Raw genomic sequence first — 23,821 nt, 5'->3', positions numbered from 1 at the left:
TGGCATTTCTAACCCAAGAAGAATAAAACACAGAAGGCAGTATCTGTGCATCAACAGAGAAAATACCTATAAGAGGTACGCTTGATTAGTGCAGTACAAACACTTCATGAAAGATCATGGAGAAATATCTCATAAATCCAAGACTGTCAATATCTACAGCTCTGACTTTCATAAGAAAGTGGTCAGTTCCTTTCTTCATAAGGACAAAACACTTTAAGCAGATCTCAAGACATAATTTCTATTATCAATCTGTAGCTTTATTAGTACACAATTCCCCCAAATCACAGAGGGTATAAAATTCAGCAAAATCTGTAACAATTTCTTAGCATTTTTAGACATCATATTTAAATTCAGCTTATCTAAAAAAAACTATACACACATATGAGGGAAATAAACATTTTAAATAACTGACACGATTTCAACAAACCTGAAGCTTAAGCACACGAAATATCTTTGCTGAAATCTTGCCGCTTTTAAACTGACAGATTCAATGTCCTTTGCACAAATGCCTTTAATGTAAAAGAAACATTGAAGTGAAGACAAAAGGCACTGTTCTTCATGGAATGAGAGGTACAGGAAGGAGGAGGCTGAGAGCGAGGCAGTTCAGAAGTGGGGTCTCCTCTCCACAGTCAGCTGCAGGAACATTCCACTGAGCAGTTCAATAGGATTAATAATCGGTCTGAAGGTGTTGAAAAGCATTTCCAACACAGCTGATATCACCCATATCAACCTGGGGATACATCTCACAGTGCACAAAAATCCCACACAGGGGGAGAACAGGTGGAGATCATAGAGGCTCCAGCAGAGACGTTGTTTTTGGAGAACTGCTTAGTCTATTAAGCAGTTTTTTTTTCATAAACAGTCTTTTGAAGTTTCATAAACCCATCTGTCCGCTATCAAACAGCGGCTTCTTCCTCATAGCGTAGCAGCAACCCAGAGACCGTCCAAAAAGCAAACCGGAAAAAGCAAAAACATGCATGTTTTTAAAATCAGCTGACCAGCTTAACCGAACTACTCTGGATGTCCAGGAGCAAAAAGCAACAGTTATTTTCCAAAAGCTGAAATGAGCAGTGAGGAGAGCCGAGAGCACACACAACTTTATAGCTGGCAAAAGAAATAAAAACGTCCAGCAACTGGGGAAGAGTTTCACTAAATCTTCAGGCGCACATGGTGGAAAAATTATCCATCGTGTATACATAAAGCAGGAATTCTAAAATTAACACGGACTGAGCAGAAAATAAGGACAAAACCAATAAAAAATAAAACTCCTGCCCTTTCCGTTAATTTTGTACGTTATTTTACAAACGTTTTGTAATTATTTCATTTCGACGAGTCTGTAAACGTCTTTTAACTTCAGATATCTTTTAATATATACACGGTAACAGTGTTACACTTGGAATTCATATAGATAAAATGTCCAAATGTTTCAATAGTTTTAAAGTAAAAAAAAGTATTTTATATTACATGCCTGTACATATACACAAACTCACATAACACTTAGGAAGTACCAGCCAAATGTGGATTGTTAACTACCTCTCTTTTCATGGACTCATCTTCTAGTATCTGGGATATTGTAAGGATAACAGTCTGTTGTCACACACAAGGTACATCTTTAACAGTTTCCTTCCCATTCGTTCAGAGATGATAAAGCAAGTTCCTGATTCTATTTGTGTAATTATAATCTTCCCTCCTAACTTTAACCCATGTTAAAGTTAGCAGAGCTTGTCTCCAGAACAGGCCATTGTCTATCTAGAACAGTTGTCTTCTGTCTACAAATCTTGGAACTTGTAAATTACTGTTATAGATCTAATGCTTTTCTTATAGAATTAAAATATTTTTACAATACTTATATTTCAGCCTCAAAGTGCTGCTGTAAATTGGCAAATCCTTTCCAGTGCACTGCAGATCGACGGAGGTAATACAGATCTGTGGGCAAACAGGTGCTAAGTACAGTATATCTATCACATTTTCTATGTAGAAATGTTTTTTTGTTAGCACTAACACAATTTCAAAAGATCTGCACACCACTCCAACCTGTACCTAGAAAAGTTTGCAAAAACCAGATCAAAACATCTTGGAAATCAGCACAGTATGAGAGAACAGAAATCTGAAATATACCTGTTGGCAAAATCTTTTTCAACCTTAAAAAGCCTGTTGTGTGGGTCTGTGTTACAACTGTCACTTAATTACATGAAAGCAGGGACAACATTTAAGTTGATGTCTAAAATTATTTGCTAAAACCTGCTGCGCACGGATCATACATGTCAGCACTGACAATCCAAACCTGCAAACTGTGCTACTTTTGTGTCTGAATCCTTAATCGCTTGACCGTTGTTACAAAGGAGACTGTTGGCACATGGCAGTGAAAACATAATGAAAAATCACTACGAAATGACTTACTATTTCTTTACATCATAACAGACAGCATGTTTGCACGCTAAAATCAAAATCAACAAACCTAGATCTCTGTGCGAAATGCAACAGCAGCAACAATAAACAGCCATCGCTACCTATAAAACAAAAGAGCTCTCCTAAAATAATAAAGCTAAACTGTTTTAAAGATGGTGCTGTCAGGTGAATGTTGGCATCGTTACTGTTCTGCGATCTGAGAGCCTTCTCCCCTCCCTCCCCTCCCCGCCGGCCCACGAAGCCCGATTCTGGGCAGAGAGTTGCTGACACTCTCCGGGCAGCAGGGGTATGGGCAGAGTGGTGTGCCCGGTCTCCGTGCAGCGCGGCCGCCCTCGTCCCCTCACGTCTGTGACAGCTGCATCTCCTCCAGCCCGTGTTTGCCCAGGTGGTAGCGAGCCAGGTCCTTCCTGGTCACCAGACCCACCACCTGCAACGACAGGGCGTGAGTCAGCACTGCTTCCAGACACGCAGGATTGCCCCCCTGCTAACATCAAGTTTCATCCCAGTCCGCTCGGCATGTAAAACACACATTTTCCTTGATTATAAACAGCATGGAGTAAAAGAGGACATGGGACTACAACAACTTACACGCCCAGTGATGTCCGACACACATTTCTTATTAACACCTCCAGAAATAAGGAGAAATAATTCAGCTGCTGGTGAGATCCCTTCCAGCTCTGCGCTCCAAAACTTACCGTATTGTCACTGTCCACCACCACCAAGTGTCTGAGGCCCAGGGCTCGGAACAGCTTGAAGACACGGGGCATGGACGTCTCCTGCGATTCACACAACAACACCAAGATTTCAGGGCATTAGGAGAGCGTTTTGGAATCGCTGGTACCCGAAAATCCCAAAAAACGCAGAAAGACGTTTTCATATCTACCAAAAATTAACCTCGGTGTAGAAGGTTGTGTGCTTTGTTTTCCAAGCACGCAAAAACATTATCTGGGAAAAAACATGGCTTGGGTTCAATTGGATTTTCAGGTGCATTAGTAGGAGTCACCTGCAGTGACTAGGACTATTTAGAAGCAGTCGGGTTTAAGGTTCTTCTCTTCTTAAAGAGAAGACTGAAGAGTCATGCTGGTCTGCCAACTCCAAGCCCTCGAGGCAAACCTGTGCACCAGCGCCCGCAGCAGCTGGCTCAAGCTAAGCTCTCTGGACGCGCGACCGCACTGCCTGATGGGACAGGCCGGCTCGCACCTGCGGCACGGTGTAGGGCGTGGGGTTCATGAACTCCGTCAGGTCCATCATGCACTCCCGCTCGTCCTGGGACACGTGGATGGACTGGATGGGGGGGAACCGTGGGTAGGCGTCCCGGAAGTCCTTCAGCTGGAGCTTACGCTGATTGAGGCGAGAGTGAGCTCTCTCCACAAACACCTGGGGCAAGAGAGACACACCCGAGTCTGTATCACCCCTAGGCAGGCAGTCAAGACTGTCTCCCCCTGCTGTCCAAAACCAGCTGCACAACACAGCCGGGAAACAGCTGCTTCCAGGGAAATGCAATACCAACACCACAAAACCTGAATGTTTCTCTTTGAGTGCTGCTGCAAAGGCATTATCAGGGTAATGTACTATGAAGGGAATGCTACACAGGTAAACCCTTGGTTGGAACGGTTTTTAAAATGCCATATGGGTGTCAATAGGATTTCTGTCAAACACCCCTAGCACCGCAGCGCCAGAGTATCTATGAAAGAGTGCGTGGACCTCACCTTGTGTTTGAGCAGGACAATCAGCTGTGAGCGCAAAATTAACCCACAGATCTTCCCGGGCTGTAAAAAAAGAAGGAAAAAAATAATCCGACAAAAAAAAAAGAAATATTGACAAACGCTGTATATACAAAGGCGTTAAGGCGAAGAATAAAAACAGACAAACATCCTTGTATTATGTTTTTTACCAGCCCTTCCTGATGACAAGTCTAGAGCATTTGAAAACAGCATACTTGGTTATGCTGGCGCAAAGCGACACCGTGCCACACGACAGGTTAGCGTGTCATTTAGACATGCAGCCACTGCGCTGCCGCCCCCAGCCCACTGCAGCAAGAAGAGCCACACCTCGCCGTCGTCCGTGAACTCGCTGACCACCGGAAAGCCGTTGTGGTTGGTGGACGTGTTGCTGAGCACATCCACAATGACCCCCACTTTCTCCATCCTGCTGAAACACGTCACTGGAGAGCTCATCACCTCCCTGGAACCAAGTGAGAGAACGGACCTTTACAAAGCAGGACGCCGCAGAGGTACACCAGCCCATCACAAGACGCCACTCCCAACATGCTGCTCCATTTCTACCTACTTTACTATGGTAAACAAAACCAGCACAAAGAATTTCAGTCATCTGACAACTCGCACTGTAGTTTAACTTTAAATTCAATTTGCAGGGATTTTAACTGACCAATAAAATGCATGACAAAGCATTTCCTCTGCAAAACACCTAAGCATTCCCAGCTTTTAGGATACTGCACAACTTTTGGTTCTTAACATGTCCCATTCATGGTAAGAATGCAGGAGACACACGCATCTCACTAAAGCCCCTGTCTGACTGGAACTGCTGCTGCAGATCTGCGTTGAGGACGAGTTCGGTCAGCTGACCTGGCTGTGAGGGAGTGAGAGGTGTGTGGAGCTTCCCAGTGTAGGAAAGGCACGCTCTGCAGCTTGATGTGGATGTCATACAACCCCTGCACACGACAAGACAGAAAACACACTTACAACCAACCGGTTACGTTTCCATTTACTGATCTGATGATTGGACCCAGAGTGATTCACATCTGTACCCATTTACATAGCTGAGCGTTTTACTGGAGCTGTGTGGGTGAAGTATCGTACTCTTAGATACATCAGCAATGTCTCACCTAGCATTTAAACTTCCCAGGGGTTATCACTTTCCATCAGGAAGAACTGCTGACAAGCAGAGGTACTACTAGGAATACTGCAGCCTAACCAAATATCAGATATGAGACTGGGATATTTCCATTTAAAAAAAGTTGATACGTGACAATGAGACTGGCATTTTTAACATTAAGACAAGCTGCCAGCTTATATTGATGAAACATGTTCCTTTTATTTTTTAAATCTACTTAAACCAATTCTCATATCATTATTATTAGCCTTTAGCTACATCAGCTCTCACACTGCTTTTAATGTCAGCAGTCACGCACTGCATGAGGCTGTTGATATAGATGTTAAAGTGGTCATTTTTTAGAATTCTACAATTAAGGATTGTTGTGTTTTCCTCAAAGCTCGATCCGTTTTACCTCGATAAAATAGTCGCCCACTATCTTTGCAGTCATCAGGACCAGCATGATGGGAAGTCCGTAGGTGACATTCCCTGTGGCTTCCACCATGATGACAGTGAGACTGAGCGTCATCCGCACGATTCCACCTGCGCCAAGAAAATTCCCCATCCAGCACTCCGCTCAGCAGGAGTCCCTGACCATCAACACCCAATAATGCCACCCAGCGCAATGGATTCCAAAGAAACCGTACTAACACATTTCATTCAAGCATCCAAGCAGGCAGGCAGCTGTTTACTTCTGAGTGGATTGGAAAGTAAGCTGAAATATCCCTGGAGAGGTCAGTAATGGCAACACACAGACTGTTCTTGAGAGTTTGGCCATCAGGTCTCTCTTGTTGCTCCTGTCAAGCAAACATTTCCATTCCTGATCAATCCCAGAATCCCGCATCAACACCACATTGGGCGGTGCAGTGGCTCTGTGGCTAAGGATCCGGTTCGTATCCTGCGGTTGGCAGAGGAATCCTACTCTGTTGGGCCCCTGAGCAAGGCCCTTAATCCCCCCTGCTCCAGGGGTGCCGTATAAATGGCTGACCCTGCGCTCTGACCCCCAGCTTCTCTCCCTGTCTGTTAGTCTCATGGAGAGCAAGCTGGGGTATGCGAAAAGACAAAGTCCTAATACAAGAAATTGTATATGGCCAATAAAGTGGTCTTATTATATCTTATTTCCTGTTCTGTATCTGCTGCACATGAGAAAAATACAGTATTGTAGGCTGTTTTTCCTTGAGTGCAGCTCAATGGAATAGAGCCCATCAGAGCAGCAGAGATATGGCTTCTAACTTCGACAACCATTAAAAGGAATTCTCTTAGCAAGAAAATTTGGGGATAAGACTTATCCTTTGTATTTTTCCAGCTTTAAGGAAGCAAGACAAGGGCTTTTAGCTTAGCCCTAGTACTCCCGTGTCCTGCATGGACTGAATGGAGACCACACACAGGATAAATGAATGTGCGTACTCACCAAGCTGTGCTGCTGCCCCAATCAAGGCATACTTCCCTGGATCTGCCCACGTCTAACAAACAGATCACAGACACAGAGGCACTAAGTCTTCAACTAAAAAACCATTGCTTCACGTGCATCTCCTGCAAGCACTAACAGGCAGGCGACAAAACTGCTTGAAAACACGGAATCTTCTCCTAGGTGTGAGCGATCAATTTCCTCCAGATTCCAGCTTTCTTCGAAACACTCGGCACTCACCGACTCATCTGCAGCTAGGACGGACATCAGGATGCCGAAGAGTCGACCCCACGCAGCGCCAATTAACAGGGAGGGAATAAAGACTCCAGCAGACACTGTCAGCCCATAGGTCCAGCAGGCCAGGATGAAGTAGCTCAGTGTGAACAGACCCAGGGTCAGTGGATTATAAGAGCCTAAGAAAAAACAATAAAGTAACATTATTCATTCAGCTGAGGCAACATCATGAAGCATTTTGCCCTTGCATGGTGTTCTGCTTTAGAAATCTCAAGGCCAGAGCCTGCTACTTTGGCAGCTATATAGCCGGAATGCCATTATGCTTTCGTCATGGAGAACAATTTAGAGAAAACACAGGTTCTTGTGAAAAAACAACAGGCTGGTAGCTAAAGGAGAAACAGCAACAGCGTTATCACTGCTCTCCAGAAGAGGGCAGCGTTGTTCAAGAAAATAATGTTCCTCTCATTCAACAAAGCATAAAATGCAATTTTATAAAAACCAACAACTGGCATACTAAATATTTCCTAATCACCTAAATGATCTATTTTCCAGTCTATCTTCCATGGTCTCAGCTGGGGAAGAAACGGCACTGGTTCTTAGAAAAGGCAAAGGTATTCATTAAAAAATGAAAAAAGAACCTGGAGACCTTTCACCCTCTCTCTCTCTCTCGAGCAGCAGCAGCGATGCAGAGATGTGCTGCCTTTCCAAAAGCTGGGACTGAAATTCTACGCACAACATGCAGAAACAACTGCACGTTCAGTACGGGATCACTGCTGTCCATGAAAAAACACAAGCCTCTCCCTCATCCAGGCGCCTGCTAGGGTAGATGAAGGAATGCTACAGAGGCCTGGACATTGGGCTTAGATCACCATCCCAGCAGGATGCACACCTGGGAAAGTCATCTGAATCTGAAGGAGGGGAGGAATCTGGGCTGTCTGAGTGAAACACCAGCTGCTGCACATCCTGTGTGAACTAAATCAATGGAAATCTACACCAGAGAGGCTCGGCAAAGAGGTTTCAGGAAAAACTCCAGAAATACTGTAGTGGAAAACTTTCAGCACAGGCATTCAACCTTTCTGAAAAAAGATTCTCCTTCCACTCCAGTCAAATTGTATCCCCTGTCGGAACGCAGGTAGCTTCACCTTAGCTCCACAAACCACAAGGACAAAAGCCACTGCCCAGTTTACATATCATTTCATAAAGGTCTGTCTTTGTCTGGTTTCTCTGCCTGCAGCCCAGCGCTGACTCTTATTTTCTGAATAAGGAAGCAGAGGTTTCTGCAGCACAGACCTTGCGGGTCGTGAAACAGGCTCTGGACACTCTTCTCCGGCGTGTTGAAGAAGGCCGTCGCCATGGAGTTGTACTCCCCATCAGCACAGAACAGCTACACACCAGAGCGAAAGCCGTGTTAGAAGGGATCTGCAGGGCCGTTGTAACCGACCGGAGATGCAGGAGTCTCAGCTTGGGATGTTACCCCTCTCACACAGGTGCAATGTTGGGTGGAAGATATTACACTGAGTAGACTAAACACTCAGACAACAGCGTGAGGGCAGTGACTGACAGCCAGCGGTCAGCGTGAGAGGAGTGACTGAGAGCTGGTGGTCAGTGTGAGAGGAGTGACTGAGAGCTGGTGGTCAGCGTGAGAGGAGTGACTGAGAGCTGGTGGTCAGCGTGAGAGGAGTGACTGAGAGCTGGTGGTCAGCGTGAGAGGAGTGACTGAGAGCTGGTGGTCAGCGTGAGAGGAGTGACTGAGAGCTGGTGGTCAGCGTGAGAGGAGTGACTGAGAGCTGGTGGTCAGTGTGAGAGGAGTGACAGTGTGACCGGGGTGACCGAGCTCGGGCACTAGCCTGCAGGGGGTACTCGGCTCTGTCCTCCCCGAGGGGCTGGCAGTCGTTAGAGAAGTAAATCATGGCAAAGGAGACGGCCGCGGTCACCGCAGCCACTAGCATGGCCTCCATCACCTGCAGACAGGGCCGGTGCACATACCTGCGGACAGGGAGGCACAGACACGACACGCTCGTTTTGCAAAGGAGGACACAGGGCACTCTCCCCCAGCACGCGTCACTCCCAGAGCACTCTCCCCCAGCACGCGTCACTCCCAGAGCACTCTCCCCCAGCACGCGTCACTCCCAGAGCACTCTCCCCCAGCACTCTCCACTCTCAGAGCACTCTCCCCCAGCACTCTCCACTCTCGGAGCACTCTCCCCCAGCACGCGTCACTCCCAGAGCACTCTCCCCCAGCACGCGTCACTCCCAGAGCACTCTCCCCCAGCACGCGTCACTCCCAGAGCACTCTCCCCCAGCACGCGTCACTCCCAGAGCACTCTCCCCCAGCACTCTCCACTCCCAGAGCACTCTCCCCCAGCACTCTCCACTCCCAGAGCACTCTCCCCCAGCACTCTCCACTCCCAGAGCACTCTCCACTCTCAGAGCACTCTCCCCCAGCACGCGTCACTCCCAGAGCACTCTCCCCCAGCACGCGTCACTCCCAGAGCACTCTCCCCCAGCACTCTCCACTCCCAGAGCACTCTCCCCCAGCACTCTCCACTCCCAGAGCACTCTCCACTCACAGAGCACTCTCCCCCAGCACGCGTCACTCCCAGAGCACTCTCCCCCAGCACTCTCCACTCTCAGAGCACTCTCCCCCAGCACGCGTCACTCCCAGAGCACTCTCCACTCTCAGAGCACTCTCCCCCAGCACTCTCCACTCCCGGAGCACTCTCCCCCAGCACTCTCCACTCTCGGAGCACTCTCCCCCAGCACGCGTCACTCCCAGAGCACTCTCCCCCAGCACGCGTCACTCCCAGAGCACTCTCCCCCAGCACGTGTCACTCCCAGAGCACTCTCCCCCAGCACGCGTCACTCCCAGAGCACTCTCCCCCAGCACGCGTCACTCCCAGAGCACTCTCCCCCAGCACTCTCCACTCTCAGAGCACTCTCCACTCTCAGAGCACTCTCCCCCAGCACGCGTCACTCCCAGAGCACTCTCCACTCTCAGAGCACTCTCCCCCAGCACTCTCCACTCCCAGAGCACTCTCCCCCAGCACTCTCCACTCCCCCAGCACTCTCCACTCCCAGAGCACTCTCCCCCAGCACGCGTCACTCCCAGAGCACTCTCCCCCAGCACGCGTCACTCCCAGAGCACTCTCCCCCAGCACTCTCCACTCCCAGAGCACTCTCCCCCAGCACTCTCCACTCCCAGAGCACTCTCCACTCTCAGAGCACTCTCCCCCAGCACGCGTCACTCCCAGAGCACTCTCCCCCAGCACGCGTCACTCCCAGAGCACTCTCCCCCAGCACTCTCCACTCCCAGAGCACTCTCCCCCAGCACTCTCCACTCCCAGAGCACTCTCCCCCAGCACTCTCCACTCCCAGAGCACTTGCTACAAACTCAGAAGAGTCGACTGATTTCCAGCCAAAGGTATTACTCTTCATGTGCTCCTCTCTTTTGAGATGACAGACACAGCTTCTACTGCTGGTGTTTTACTACCAAGCATTGAGGACCCCAAACACAGACATAGCGACAAAATGCATTGTGGCAATAAACAAATCGCCGCACAGATGGGTTTTTGTGTTCTGCTCTTTTCCGTGTGACACAGAGAGGGAGGACGACAGCCCTTCTGTCAGCAGTCAGCTGCAGCTGCACACTCAAATGTCACTTGGCTACGAAGGAAGAGCATAAAACTGTGAGGTGAAGAATTTCGACGAAACAAAGTGACAAAACACTGGCACGCCGTACCGGATTCGGAAAATTGTCAGCCAGTAGTTACAGGAATTAAAGAGCGCTCCCAGAATACCTCCTGAAACAGAAAGTAAAAATAAACTCCTTGACACGTGAAGTCACACGCATTTTTTTTAAAGTAAGAAATGGTTAAATATTCATATAATCACACAAATTAAAGCACACGAACAGTTTCAAGGGAGGGGCAAACGAGTACGATTCAGACTGCTGTGAAGCAGGCAGCTCCAGCAGCTGAGCATACCTGTGGAAACCAAGGACAACTTGCTCACCTATTGCGCCCATGAGCATGAAGATGGGGATCTCGTACAAATAGTACTCCACGCTCTGCAAAAGAGAAAACGCTATTAGAGGCCTGGCAGTGCTCCATGTTCAACGTCTGGTTTCTTTCTAAACCCATGTCACATCGCACCTGACGGCTGTTCCAGAGACAGAAACTAAGATGTGCAAGAGTCCAATTCTTCTCCTGTCCTTTCCAAAATATATTAATATGACAGGGAATTAATTCACAGGGAAAATCCTGTCCTGTAACCCGATATTGAAGGAACTCATTTTTTGGTCATTATGCTTAGATACGAGACAACAATAACTTCTGCTTGAAATTTCCTTTACTAAAAAGGCTCATTAAAAATAACTGCAAACTGTACTCCCTTCTAACTAGGACACCAGAGGGCTGCCAGCAGTCTCTTAGTTGGTTACAATACACAATGCTTCTTACATTGTTGCTAAGAAATAAAGAATGTAGGCTTCAAGATCCAGATTAGGAGTTAAAAGATAAGCACCGCAAGGCTGAAAGAAGTGGCCCGTTTCAGACAGATTTACCATTTTAAAACGCATTTTAAATAATAAATCTCAGTGCAACACAAAACAGCCCTGCCAAAACAGGCCAGGGTAAAAGTGTTTGCTTTTCTTAAGGAGAGAAATTTGATCCGGTTGATAGCAACAGACTAATACTAAGCTCCAAACTTATAACTACAAAAATACAGCATATCTTATATTTTCACATATCACATATCTTATAAGTGAACATTTGAACTACGAAATCCCTTGCTGTCCTAAATCAGCAGAACCATTCCCCTGAAGAGACGTGTCCTGATCTTCTAACTAACGGAGAACTCAAGTCCTACAGCTCAAATAACTATCATTGCACATGTTTCTCATCCTCAGATGGCCTTCAGATCACTTACCTCACTTTCAAAACGGCCAAAGTTGATGAGACCAGGGCTGGAGAGATCCCCTATTTTACCGTGGTAGATGCTCAAGACAAAGTTCAGTGTAAAAGTAGAAATCATGGACGCGAAGAACTAAAAACAGAGGGTTCTATTAAAACCAGTTTAATGCAATCAGCAGCAGATTCTAGCTAATGGGAAGCACAGACAACACCAAAGTGTATCAAACAACTGGACGACAAGCACACAGGCACCCCACTGTCCCAGGCTTTTCCATTTTAATCCTCAGGCTCACATTGCAGACGTGGGCCAAGTCGTTCCTGCAAATGCCTTCCTAAGGGGTTTCACTTTAAAACCAGATGAAAAAACAACGTTGGTCATAGGTCCCTTTAAAAGCGGCGTTTCAGAGAACGTCTGCAAGACTGAGGAAATAATCGACACTGAGACGTGATCTCAAAGAGCCTGTTTTTGTCCCTCGTGTATCCGGGTACTCACAATCCTCCAGGTCAGCATCTGATTCCAGAAAGAGGCCCCTTCCTCCAAGCTGAAAAGGACCCCACCTGAAAAACAGAGGTTCACCTCAAGGCCACCGAGAGCGCAGTGATGCTACTGCCTTTCTACCAGGGGTTTCTAACAGCCCAGAGGTACAACCACCTCGTACACATCTTCAGAACGGGCAGTACACCTGGACACTCCTGACAACGAGGAAAAAAAGGTCAAATCCGTTTTGCCAATACTCTGCAACTCATTATCAAATGAAGATAGTGCTTTGATTCATAAAACTCAAAGTTTTTGAGTCCAAAAATCCCCAAAGTAAACGAATTCTGACCAGACTGATTCCCACTCCAGAGGTAGTATGAATATCTCATGCTGTGAGGGGCAAGAGATCAAGAGCGCTTTGAAAAACATTTCCCGGTTAAGTCTCTGTGGTACTGCGCTGCTGGAATTCCTGTCTGTCAGGGCCCTTGAACTGAGCGGGAAAGGACTGAAATCGCACCAGCTCTGACAAGACAGATAGACTCGGGCAGCTGCAGCCCTGTGTCGACACGGGTCTTTGGCTCTTACCTACAGGAGCCCCGAACGCAGCCGAGACTCCGGCGGCGGCTCCTGCCGACACAAAATCCCTCTTCTCTGTGTCTCGGCGGAAATACTCAAAGATCTGAAAAGCAAAGCGAGCCATTATTTCATAGGCCTGCTGGGCAAATACCCTTGGAAGCATGTTAAAAGGAAGGGGTTCCATGTGACCCCCCTCTGTGCACTGGAACAAAACCGTTCACAAGTTAGGAAGCTAGCTGACACAAAGACGGCTTTTTCAAACCTTAAAATCTTTCTTTAGTGACGTGCTTCTGCCCTGTGAGATGCCTGCAGCTACCACAGCCCCAGAGTGGATCATCGGGCCTTCCTGGGCAGACAGACAGAGAACTGATAAGATTATAACGCAAGGCACAGGTGCAGGTGAACCAAAACGTTCGATCAGAGAACTGCAATCAATAAATGAATTTGGAAGGTGCAGTGGTGGCTAGGTCTGTCCACGTCTTGATGAATCCAACCCACAGCGTTGACAATCAGCTTTGATTGTAAGTACGTCTTGTCCAATCTTCCACGGCAGATTTAATTGAAAGTTACAAAATCTATACAACCCAATTAAATGAGAAATTTAAATGGATGTTTGTTTGTTTGTTTTTTACCTTTCCTACTGCAAGTCCGCCAGCGACGGAGCAAATCACTCCACATACTTTAACAACCAGGGTCTGAAAAGCAAGCAGAGTTCATTAACAGAGCATCAAGCGCCAGTTCACCTTCCTGTGGGTAAACCGGAGGAGCTCACTAACCCTGGAGGACAAACCAGAGAGGGAGAGGTGGGCCTCCGACTGCAGCGAGGCAATAAATATTCTGTACTACTCTCCTGGACCCACTGTGCCATTCCCACATTTGAAAAGCCCCACGAGAGCTGTAAAACAGTTGTTTTTTCCCCTAAAATTAACATATGGTTCGTTTCCAGCCCTCATTGGCACTTTGCCATTTTCATATTTAGTTCAAATACTATTCAGTTTTCCCTTGCCATTGTACTATTTCGATTTTACAGCATGTCACAGTCTCATAAACAGCAGAATGTGTTGTGATACTTGCATGCACTGCAATGATAACCTCTGTTCTAATCATTGCTCTCCTTTTGTTCATGATCCCAATCCCAAGCAGAGCCGGCCAGGCGGAAGGCGCGTGTTTTCCCAATACTCCGGCTGGACGCACCGGAGGCTGGGCGCAGCGGATCAGAATTAATTTTACCTTGAGCCGTACCACCCGGGGAACCTTGACTCCGTTGAGGTAGCACTTGATCTGAGGGATCCCGCTGCCGGCTGCTATGGGCTGAGAAACAAGGGCACGCTTACAGCTCGGTGTCTGGTGAGGGCGACCCCAGTCCCCACAGTACCGCTGCCCCCCCTGCGCACTGGCTTGTGGACACGAGGGGTGTGAGCTACTGAGGAGGACGTGCAAGCCTTAACACTGTCACAGTGATGTGTTGCACCTCCCGGCCAGAGTAACCGGGATTTAAAAAATAAGAACATAATAATAAAGGCTATTAATGAGTCTTTCTTAAGGGGTATAATGTAAATCAACTTTACCTCAAAATAGGCCACTATACAGGAGCCGACCATGATGAAGGCCGAGTTCAGTGCTGCCCACAGAAGCAGGGATATCGAGAGACCCCCTCCTTCAGTGAAATTCTCAATGCCTGGAAGGTTTGTTAAGAGAAAGACTGTACCACGAAACACGATGGAGGAAACGGCTAATGTAACATTCCAAGAAGGAAATTTGACCACAAAGAGAAGCATTTCTAAGATTCAGCTCATGCAGACCACGTGGAAGTACACAGAAAACTGAGAACAAGTGGCACAATTCTTCACACAGAGGGCTGAGGAAGTTTGGAACAGGCTGCCCGGTCGTGTTGACGAAGCCGACACCCTCACTTCTTCTACAGACACGGCTGGGCGAGATCCCTGAATCAGTTAGCTACTAGCAGGCAAGCAAACTGAAATGGAAAGGCCTCCTCTCATTTACAAACTTTCGGACATTCTGAAAATGACTTTCAGAGCTTTTTGCCACTGCGTCCAATTTATTCCTTTTTTCTCACTGCAATAAACGGCTCCTAATAATCACCATCTAAGCCATTTAACCATAACACACAGCACCTCCCCTTCCTTCTTACCATCCAACTTTTACAGTGGCAACCTGGATTATGGAGCTATGAAAAAAAAACACCGTTCAGTCAAGTTCACTGTTTAGTCAGTCCCAAGGTTCTGAAAGGTCTTGGTGCCCTTTGCACCTATGCAGTCGTTGCTGCAATACTCTCAGTTAACAGCTTCAAGTGCCTCTGAAGGACCGATCTAAAATACCTAGCCAATCAGGCCAGTTTATTTTCTGCATTTTGTGCGGCTGGTCGAGAAAACTATTTGTAATAATAATAATGTAATGTTTCTTTATTAGCCCTATACAATTTCTTGCATTAGGAATTCGCCTTTTCGCATACCCCAGCTTTTCTCCAAGGAGACACAGACAGGGAGAGAAGCTTGGGGTCAGAGTGCAGGGTCTGCCATTGTACGGATTCCTCTGCCGGCCGCGGGATTTGAACCGGCAACCTTCCAGTCACAGACGCAGATCCTTAGCCACAGAGCCACCGCTCCGCCCAATCTATCTGTACTGGGAACGGCTCTTGTCCATCAGGGATAAAATGCCTCTGTACGGCCTTGTCCCTGTACAGCGCAAGAGGATACTGTGCTTGACCACACTATACTTCACCCCAGCCAGGTTCTCCACCACGATGTCTATGAAGCAGGCGATGAGTCCCGTCAGGATGCCGATCAAGGCACACACCACCCACCTCTTGATCTCCACGCACCGGAAGCCCTGCGCAGGAAGCAAGCGGACCCCATTACCCATCAGCGTGGCGCATTATTTTGACAAGCCTGGCATGAGGTTACTTGATGCAACACAAAGGAACTATCCCTGCCTTTCTTGCAAGTATTTTTTCAAGCAGCCCACAGATCAGACCATACACATACAATGGGTGATATTTTCTTCTTAGGACTAGTTATGAAATGATCAATTCCATGATTAATTAAGGATAAGAAGTCGTGCTACAATTATAAAAATGAATTAAGACCAGAGGACAATGTGGCAGTGCAGGACTGGAGTTTCCCTGATTCAAAGTGTCAAGAATTTGGACAAAAGGCATTTAAACTGGCAGTAGTCTATGTGCATTACAATTATTCTAATTTCACCTTATGAAAACTAAAAATAATCAAACGATCGATAAAATGATCTAGTGGCACGATTATGCCATAATTGCAAATGTTTTTTAGACTTCCAAGCTCAAACACACACTTGTGCGAACTCCAAAATGAACCCATGTGTTCATTGTGTTGAACTCATTTCCACACAGCCCTCAGTTTAATTTACCACGAAGCTCATGCGTCGCTCTTCTTCCAAAAACAGCTGGTTCTCACTGTTGTCATAATCAAGGCTCTGAAACAAAAAAGATCAATTTGTTAAACCCAACCTCCCTGCCAGCCCCAAGAATGCAAGTCAGTTGGAGCTTAAAAATGACCCGGCTCATACGACACATCTGTGTCCCTGGGGCCTCACTGATATAAAAAGTAAGGAGCGGATCGCAGTCGCCACACTTTCACCGACATGGGGAAAATGTTTCATTTCTGCTCTTTTGACAGAGGTCCCGTAACCCGTGTAGGGCACATATACAGAGGAAAGACAGAAAAGGTACTGCTAAGCATGAGTGTGATCCAAAAAGACTGAACGAGGCAGAGAAAAGTTCCGATTACCTCGTATTTGAGCGAAAGGAGCTTTTCGTTGTGAGGTATTTCTTTGGGCCAGTTGAGTAACGCATCCTGCAAGGGAAGAGAGGAAAAGAACATTCAGATGACGGAGAAACGCGAATATGAAATTAACAATATAGGTTTGAGTAATGGAGAAGAATGCCCATAACAGGAGAAAGGTACACAGAAAGGTCAAGATCCTTGAACCACGTGGAAAATTCAGAATCTTCCCAGAACTCTTCTCTTCCACACAAGGCGAAAAGCGAAAGCAAAGCACAACCCCAGTGGATGAGCAGAAACGGAGCTTCCCCTGATAAGATTCCTCGATTGCACTTCTAAAACTAGCACCTATCTGAGCTTCGACACAGTCTGCAGGTCCAAGGGGGGCAGCCTGTCACACTGTTCCCTTCTCAGGAGGTCTCTACCAGCTACCCCACTCCCAGCTCCTGACACAACAGGAAGGTCACCGTGTATATTCATACTGTATATCGCACAAGTCACTCAAGTGTTTAGCAGCTGTAAGTGAACTGGAGACCCACTCCCAGCCAGCCCAAAGCACAGGCCTCAGGTGGACTGGACAGGTTCCTACAGTCTGCATGCTTTCCGCAGCAGTGAAAACCACAAAAACGCTGGAAAAACCGCCTTCGCTCCACTCTTGTCTGCCACTAATCCCAACAGTCCCTTCTGCGTTGCGACGGACCGATTTCAGAAACACTTTTGTGAGACCAGCCGGGAAGCAAGGCCTCCAAGTCTCTGTCAAGGTGTCGAGGAGAAGCACAAACAGTTAAGGAATAAAATTCTATTGGGAGACACAAGCGGGGCCTAGACAGAAAGACGTCCCACAGACAACAAGATGTGCAAAACCGGCGAGACAAGAGAGATGACAGTCAAGAGGTGAAGCAAGAGGGAACCATCTGAGCGCCCCAGTGTCAGAAGCCACGATTACCTCCTGCTCTGTGATGGGTTCCTCCAGGTCCACGGTGCTCAGCCTGCCGATGTGAAACATACCGGAGCCAGACATCTACAAGACAAACCATGTCACGCAGAGACCAAACATCAGCAAACAGATACTGGCATCTGGAAGGCCCGACTGCACGACTGCACGACTGCACGACTGCACGACTGCACGACTGCACGACTGCACGACTGCACGACTGCACGACTGCACGACTGCACGACTGCACGACTGCACGACTGCACGACTGCACGACTGCACGACTGCACGACTGCACGACTGCACGACTGCACGACTGCACGACTGCACGACTGCACGGGTGGGAATAAGACCAAGCAGTGCTCCTGCTCCGGCCCTGCATGACAGGGGACCAAACATACCGGGAGACCTCCTTGAATCTGGAGGGACTCATTTTACCTCATTACCAAGCTTTCAGAGGGCAGAAACAGCAAACTGCAGAGAGGGGCGGAGGTCTGCTCACCTGCTGCTGATTGGGTGGGGGGGAGGGCGTTATTCATGGAAAATACTTCTCTAGTAACGGATGGGTGGATGTTGGCCCGTTAGTGAAGGTGGGTGTGGGACTATGAGTCTCATGCTCGACCAACAGAGTATAAATAAAATACATATAGTAATGTTTGTTACTTTACTCCATATCAGAGTTACTGCAAGAAGTAAAATGTAGTCAAACCATCTGAGGACTGACTTTTGCTGTGACGAACTGCTAATATGATTGTAAAACTGAGGAAATTAAAAAAAACGGGATGTTTGCACACAGGAAACAAACCCATTTTGTTTCAGAAGGCTTTCTATGGTTAAATGAAATTGCATACTTTTGAAATAAATACATGAAAAGCAGCAAGAAACAAATATGAGCAAGACTGGTTATGACTTATTTACTGCCACACAGGAAAGCACCACAGCTGGGCAAATCTCAGACTAATGCAAATCTCAGGCTGTATTTATTGTAACATCAGCTGTGGACAGTGCACTCTTTGTGGGCAAAATCTGCTTGGCTCACAGCAAGGGTGAATTCCTATTTTAGACTGTGCTTTGATCGTTAATGAGAAAAGACCATGATTTTGTCCCTGTCTGCCAACTTCTGATCAAGCCTACAGATAAAGAAAAAACGGGGACTACAACTGACACATCTAGATTTATTTTTGCAGTTTGCAAGAGATGCGCTGGACAAACAAACAAAAACACTTCCCTAAAACCGCATATACATTCATCTGGCTCTGCCTCTGAGCAGAAAACCTAGGAGCTTACAGAAGGAAAAACTTCTCACACAGAACAGAAAGCACAGAAGCCTCTGAGAAGAACAAATGCACTGTGGTGTGCCAGGAGAAACCAGTCAATCCGGAAGGAAATTGGTTTTCTGTTACAAGTGCAGCACTGTAGTGTAGGGGAGCTGTTTAAACTCCAGTTTTGGTATCTCTGCTCCAGTTATATGTCTGAGGATCTCAGAGCAAATTGAAATCCTGCTTTGCTCTTGCTACTTCAAGCAAGCAAGCGGAATGAGTACAGTGTCTGAGGTCTTCAAAAAGCTCATTACAACGGCAGTGCTCCTGCTATGCAGTTGGCTTGGGCCATTTGATTGTGTGATTTCAGGGCCTCGACAGACAGAACAATCTTTGAAAGGACACTTCATCTGAATGCAGAGGAGTATCACAAACACCAGGAAAGCCTGACACCACAGGGTCAGCTTTGTCAGCATTTTGAATTGAAAGAAAAAATCATTTTTCTCCCCAGCCCAAGTCGGCTGTCACTCGAAGACTACGCATGTTCCTGAGTGCACAGAGCTTTGAGCTAAGATTGCTGGTGGAATTTGAGGCAGATCAAGTACACAGCGTACACAGCACGCATTTCTTTTACAAACTCCTGTGCATTTGTTCAAGAACAAATGTGGAAATTGGAGTTCTGGTTGTCAGACCACAATGGGACAGTATAGTTCAGCTGGTTTGGCGTCACACAGCTCAAATGCTGCTTTCCTGAGCAGGGCTGTAAACTCCTCAGATTCTCCCCCAGGTCTTCCCCTTTTGTTACTAAAAAAAGGATGTGGCTGTTCGATGGTAATTCTGTGTCAGGAAACCAACTTTCTTTGCAAATTTAATGCCAGCTAAAACAACTGAAAAGCCTTCTTGCTTTTGAGCTGTGACGATAAGCTGTGGTAGCACACTGTGGTAAGACACAGGAAAAAAAAAACAGAGCAAATATGTAGCTTTCTCTCTCCAAACGCAAACATGAGATACAAGCTCAGAGCAAATAAAGACAGACTGCCAAAAGCCTTTAATGTGGTGCTAAAAGAAAAATGTGGAACTTCAAGTTAATATGAAAAGTGAAACTCGTCTCTGGTACAGGAACAAAGAATCTGAACTGCTCTATTCCACCAGCTGCTGATAAGAAAGGCGCATTTGCCAATGAAATGAAACCTGGCAGAGCGCAAGAGGAGCGCCACGTCCAGTGTTTCACAACACAATCACCAGCCCTGACGGCTGTGGACGTCCCCACACACAACAGCCACAAGACCTACACTGTGGCAACAGTTCACTTCACACAGCAAGCAAATCAGAACCACGGCCAAGCCCGGTAACCTCCTGGCCATTACTTCAATGTTCTGCGCTGCTGGACAATACACTGTCACACAGATTTAAAACTAAAAGTCCCTTTGTTTCAATAAATAAATAGCTACAGTAGCTAGTTTATTGTCCACTGCTGTGGAAATGTGTCTTTGGCTTCTCTCACAGAAGTACAAAACACACAAACAAAAAGAGTCACATGAAATCACAACAACAATATGTGACACATAAACAGTTGGATAAATAAATAGGAGGGGAGGGGGTACATTTACATACCTTCATTGAGTGGTTTTATTGCAGAGGGGACGAAGGACTTCTTAGAAATGTTTGTATTTGAATTTGGTCCCCTGTACTGTCTCCCTGATGGGAGTATTATGAACTGAGAATGCAGCGGGTGTGTGGAGTCAGCTCTGATGTTGCTTGCCATTCTGAGAACTGCATGACGATATACATCGCTGAGCTGCTGCTGCTTCCCAATTATTTCTCCTGCCGTTTTCCCAATCCCGGACAGTTTGGTTTGGATTTTTCAAAACCACAACCGCACCCAGGCGGGTCCCTGACAACGGTAGCGGGCCCGGCCGTCGCCTGCTGAATGCGCAGGACCGGCAGCGTGGCACATGGTGCTACACGGGCTCGCGAGGCTCGTGCTGGAAGAGGAACCCCTCAGCCCCCTCTCGGACCCCCCCCCCCCCCCCTCGGTCTTGGAAAGCGCCTGCTGGCTTTCTTTGCAGATTCAGGCTAGAAGGGAGAGGGCTAGAAACCTTCCCAAGTGCCCTAAACGAGCCGGCGCCTGGACCGATGCTTAGCGACCGCTGGCAAATCCATAGAAAACACCTGGACCATACGGACATGCTTATATACTGCTGGTGTAAGCATAGAAAAACACTGCATGAAGAGGAAGCGCTTTCTCACACACTAGAGAGACAGCCTGCTGGGTCACGGCGTCAGGACACAACAAGCAGGGAGGAGCAGGAGAACAATCAACTATTCGCCACTGTTGTGAGTGTAATTCACACCACTCATGCACCACCTCCTGACCCTGCTTAAGATGGGCAGATGCAGGGAGCAATTTGATTGTCACGACCAGATGATCAGATGATCTGCACTCAGTGCCACGTGGTTCTGTGGTGTACGGGAACTCTGGATCCCCACTGCCGAGAGGGCCGTGTGACAGCGCAGCATGTGAGCATGCATCTCCCCATCTCCACTGAGGAACAACAAAGTCAGACAACACTGACGGCCGACATGTGACTCGTTAACCCTCCCTCTGCCTGCCCGCCTCAGGATGCCAGCAATTCCCTCTGTGATGACCCCTGCCTCCGCTCCTCACTAGAAGCGTAAACGATCTTACAGGCAGCCTCTTTGACTAAAAAAAAAGCTAGACTAAGCGTAATCAGAAGAATTTTTAAAATACTCCATTCGGCAGCAATGCTGCCCTTTAGAATCGGTCGTCTTTTCTTGTCAGAAGCAAGCAGGTATCCTCATAACTTTTTTATTTGATTGTGTAATAAACGTTTCCATCGGCACTGACAAGGACTGAACATTCAGTGTGACAAGAAGCACAATTTGCGGCCAAACTGATTTTATGATACAGCTGAACCCATAAAACCTAAAACCGTCTTGAGGAAAAAGCCAGGGGGTGAAAAACACCCAGACAATCCAGACTGATGAACTGTGCTGAAGGGAAGACAAGACAAGGGACCTAAAGCTCACAGAATTTACTAACTAGGCCAGACTGCGCTAAAGGCCAGTGAACAAGTACTTCCCTTTTGGCGAAAAGCTATCAGGTCTCAAGTGAGTCAGAATTAAATTCTCCTTTTCAGCAAGTGTGTTGCACAAGGAATAAGGAAGCATGGCGTGTGCTGGACCTTCCGAAAAATCCCTTACAACACCCTTGAAACTGTGCAAATTCATTTACACTAAACGGGAAAATCTGACAGGCATTTTGGTGTATGAAAATAATCTGAAAAAAAAAAGGTTTATTTATTCTGGGACACCGTTGTGTGGGTGCAGATTCTGTAACCTGCTGGCCAGGGCAGACTTTAGCCACCCAGGCAAAACCCCTGAACTGTGGCCCTTACTGTGATTAGTGCCTGAATGTGGAAATGCCTCAGTGTTGCTCAAACATCCTGCACAATTCCTGAACTCTGGCCTCTGAGGTACAGACACCCCTGTGCAGGCACTGTCGCCAGCAATAATCCTTAAAGTCTGATCAGTCTGATATGTACACAGACTCGCAAGCTTCTTATCGTTTCTCCACAGGTCTCCTTAACTACTTCTGTCTTTCCAGACATAACACTGCTTTTAGAGTAGTTAGCACAGATCTACCCCCCCTTTACCCGTGTTATTTTCTTTTACAAATTTGTTCATCATCAGAATGCACTTACTTTACATGGGCCATTCGTGCACAAGACTGAATTTCCAGTATGCATGTATACATGTCTGCGTGTGTTTTTACATATCGGATACGGACCGGTGAGCGTGCGTGTGGCGTGATGCAACAGTGATACGGTTTTGCTCCTGTACCTCTGCAACATCAAACGATATAAACACGCCTTTTCATAGTAAATGGCGCTTGCTGGGGTTTTAATGCGCCCGGGTCCTTTCACAATTAGTGATCTTTGCCGAGAGAGACAGGACACCGACTGTGCAGCTCCGCACAGCGCGCACTGCAGCAGCTGCACAAGCAGGGAGACCAGCGACAGACCTCAGCAACCGGGGTTTAAAAATGCCCAGCCCGTCTGGACACAAGATCACTGGTCATTTCACACACAGCTCGCCCTGTTGCCACCGACTTAACGAGCGCCTTCACTTTCTGATGACGATCTCAGCTACCCCACGTCGGGGACCAGAGAAAAGCGATCGAAAAGTAACTAAAAGAGTAGTCCGTCTCATCCCGATCAAACTTCGCAGACCGCTTTCTCAGCTGTTACCTTTCTGGGGTACCTCTCCGCCCCACTGCTGCCGTTCAAGAGCGGGGTGCCCTCCCCCGGAGCCGAGTCCTCGTCCCGGCTGGACCACGACACCTTCTTAGTAATGTTAGCCATGGTGCCCAGCGGGAGGGATTCGCAGCCTTTGTGTTTATATTTCGCCGTCTCCCTGCCTTTCCTGTTTTTCTAACAGCCTGTTCAGCAGCTCCTCTCCTCCTCAGCTCTTCCTATGACACTCATCTTGCTGGGAATCCCGTGACGGAGAAGGAACGGTCACAACACTGCTACGGCAAGGAAGCAGGGACAAACAACCTTTGGAGGCCGAGGATTGTGGGAGATGTAGTTTTTACACATAGGAAAAAAAGAACAAAGGGCTAAGTAATAGAACTTTACTAGAAATTAATACGCACGAAAAATCATTTTAGGGCGTAAGTAAGCAATTAATTGAAGTCGAATTAATTGCTTCACGTTAACGGTGCTTTTGGTGGACACACGATAGTGGAAAAATGATCTGAGCAGTTGAAGTCAGTAAAATGAATACTTGCTGGGCTGGGTGCTGGAGCAGGTGAGCAGGTCTCTGGAGGTCACGGAATCGCCGGCACAGCTCCGGAGTCATTGGTGTCGACCCCAAAACAACGCAGTGTGCGCCTGTGAAATTCAGCTACCCCTGTTCAGAGTTTGTCTTACCAGGACAGTGCCCAATTGACAGGAAGCAGGGGAAAGGCTCTCAAGATGTA

At 47.3% G+C, this 23,821-nt stretch overlaps 1 protein-coding gene across 2 annotated transcripts; it reads right to left on the bottom strand.

Moving 5' to 3' along the window:
• Positions 1–235: 235 nt before the first annotated feature.
• On the bottom strand, positions 236–23,364 carry clcn7 (Cl-/H+ antiporter 7). Of its 2 annotated transcripts, XM_088612299.1 has the most exons (25): positions 23,088–23,364; positions 17,570–17,644; positions 16,630–16,695; positions 16,250–16,315; positions 15,565–15,697; positions 14,416–14,525; positions 14,078–14,158; positions 13,480–13,542; positions 13,110–13,193; positions 12,857–12,950; positions 12,287–12,351; positions 11,810–11,926; positions 10,895–10,949; positions 10,623–10,683; positions 8,731–8,869; positions 8,174–8,267; positions 6,890–7,062; positions 6,653–6,704; positions 5,657–5,784; positions 4,995–5,080; positions 4,461–4,593; positions 4,119–4,178; positions 3,610–3,786; positions 3,105–3,185; positions 236–2,836 (listed from the first exon to the last, which is right to left on the bottom strand). In XM_088612299.1, the coding sequence occupies exons 1-25, from the start codon at positions 23,199–23,201 to the stop codon at positions 2,750–2,752; spliced, it is 2,394 nt and encodes a 797-aa protein (XP_088468425.1). In that variant the 5' UTR covers positions 23,202–23,364; the 3' UTR covers positions 236–2,749. The 2 variants fall into 2 exon arrangements, with proteins under 2 accessions (XP_088468425.1, XP_088468426.1); XM_088612300.1 differs by lacking the exon at positions 17,570–17,644.
• Positions 23,365–23,821: the final 457 nt, after the last annotated feature.

This window comes from Lepisosteus platostomus, chromosome 19 (assembly GCF_059453375.1).
Source record: "Lepisosteus platostomus isolate fLepPlt1 chromosome 19, fLepPlt1.hap1, whole genome shotgun sequence".
NCBI classification, from domain to species: Eukaryota; Metazoa; Chordata; class Actinopteri; order Semionotiformes; family Lepisosteidae; genus Lepisosteus; species Lepisosteus platostomus.
This window is presented reverse-complemented; position numbering and strand designations above follow the sequence as displayed.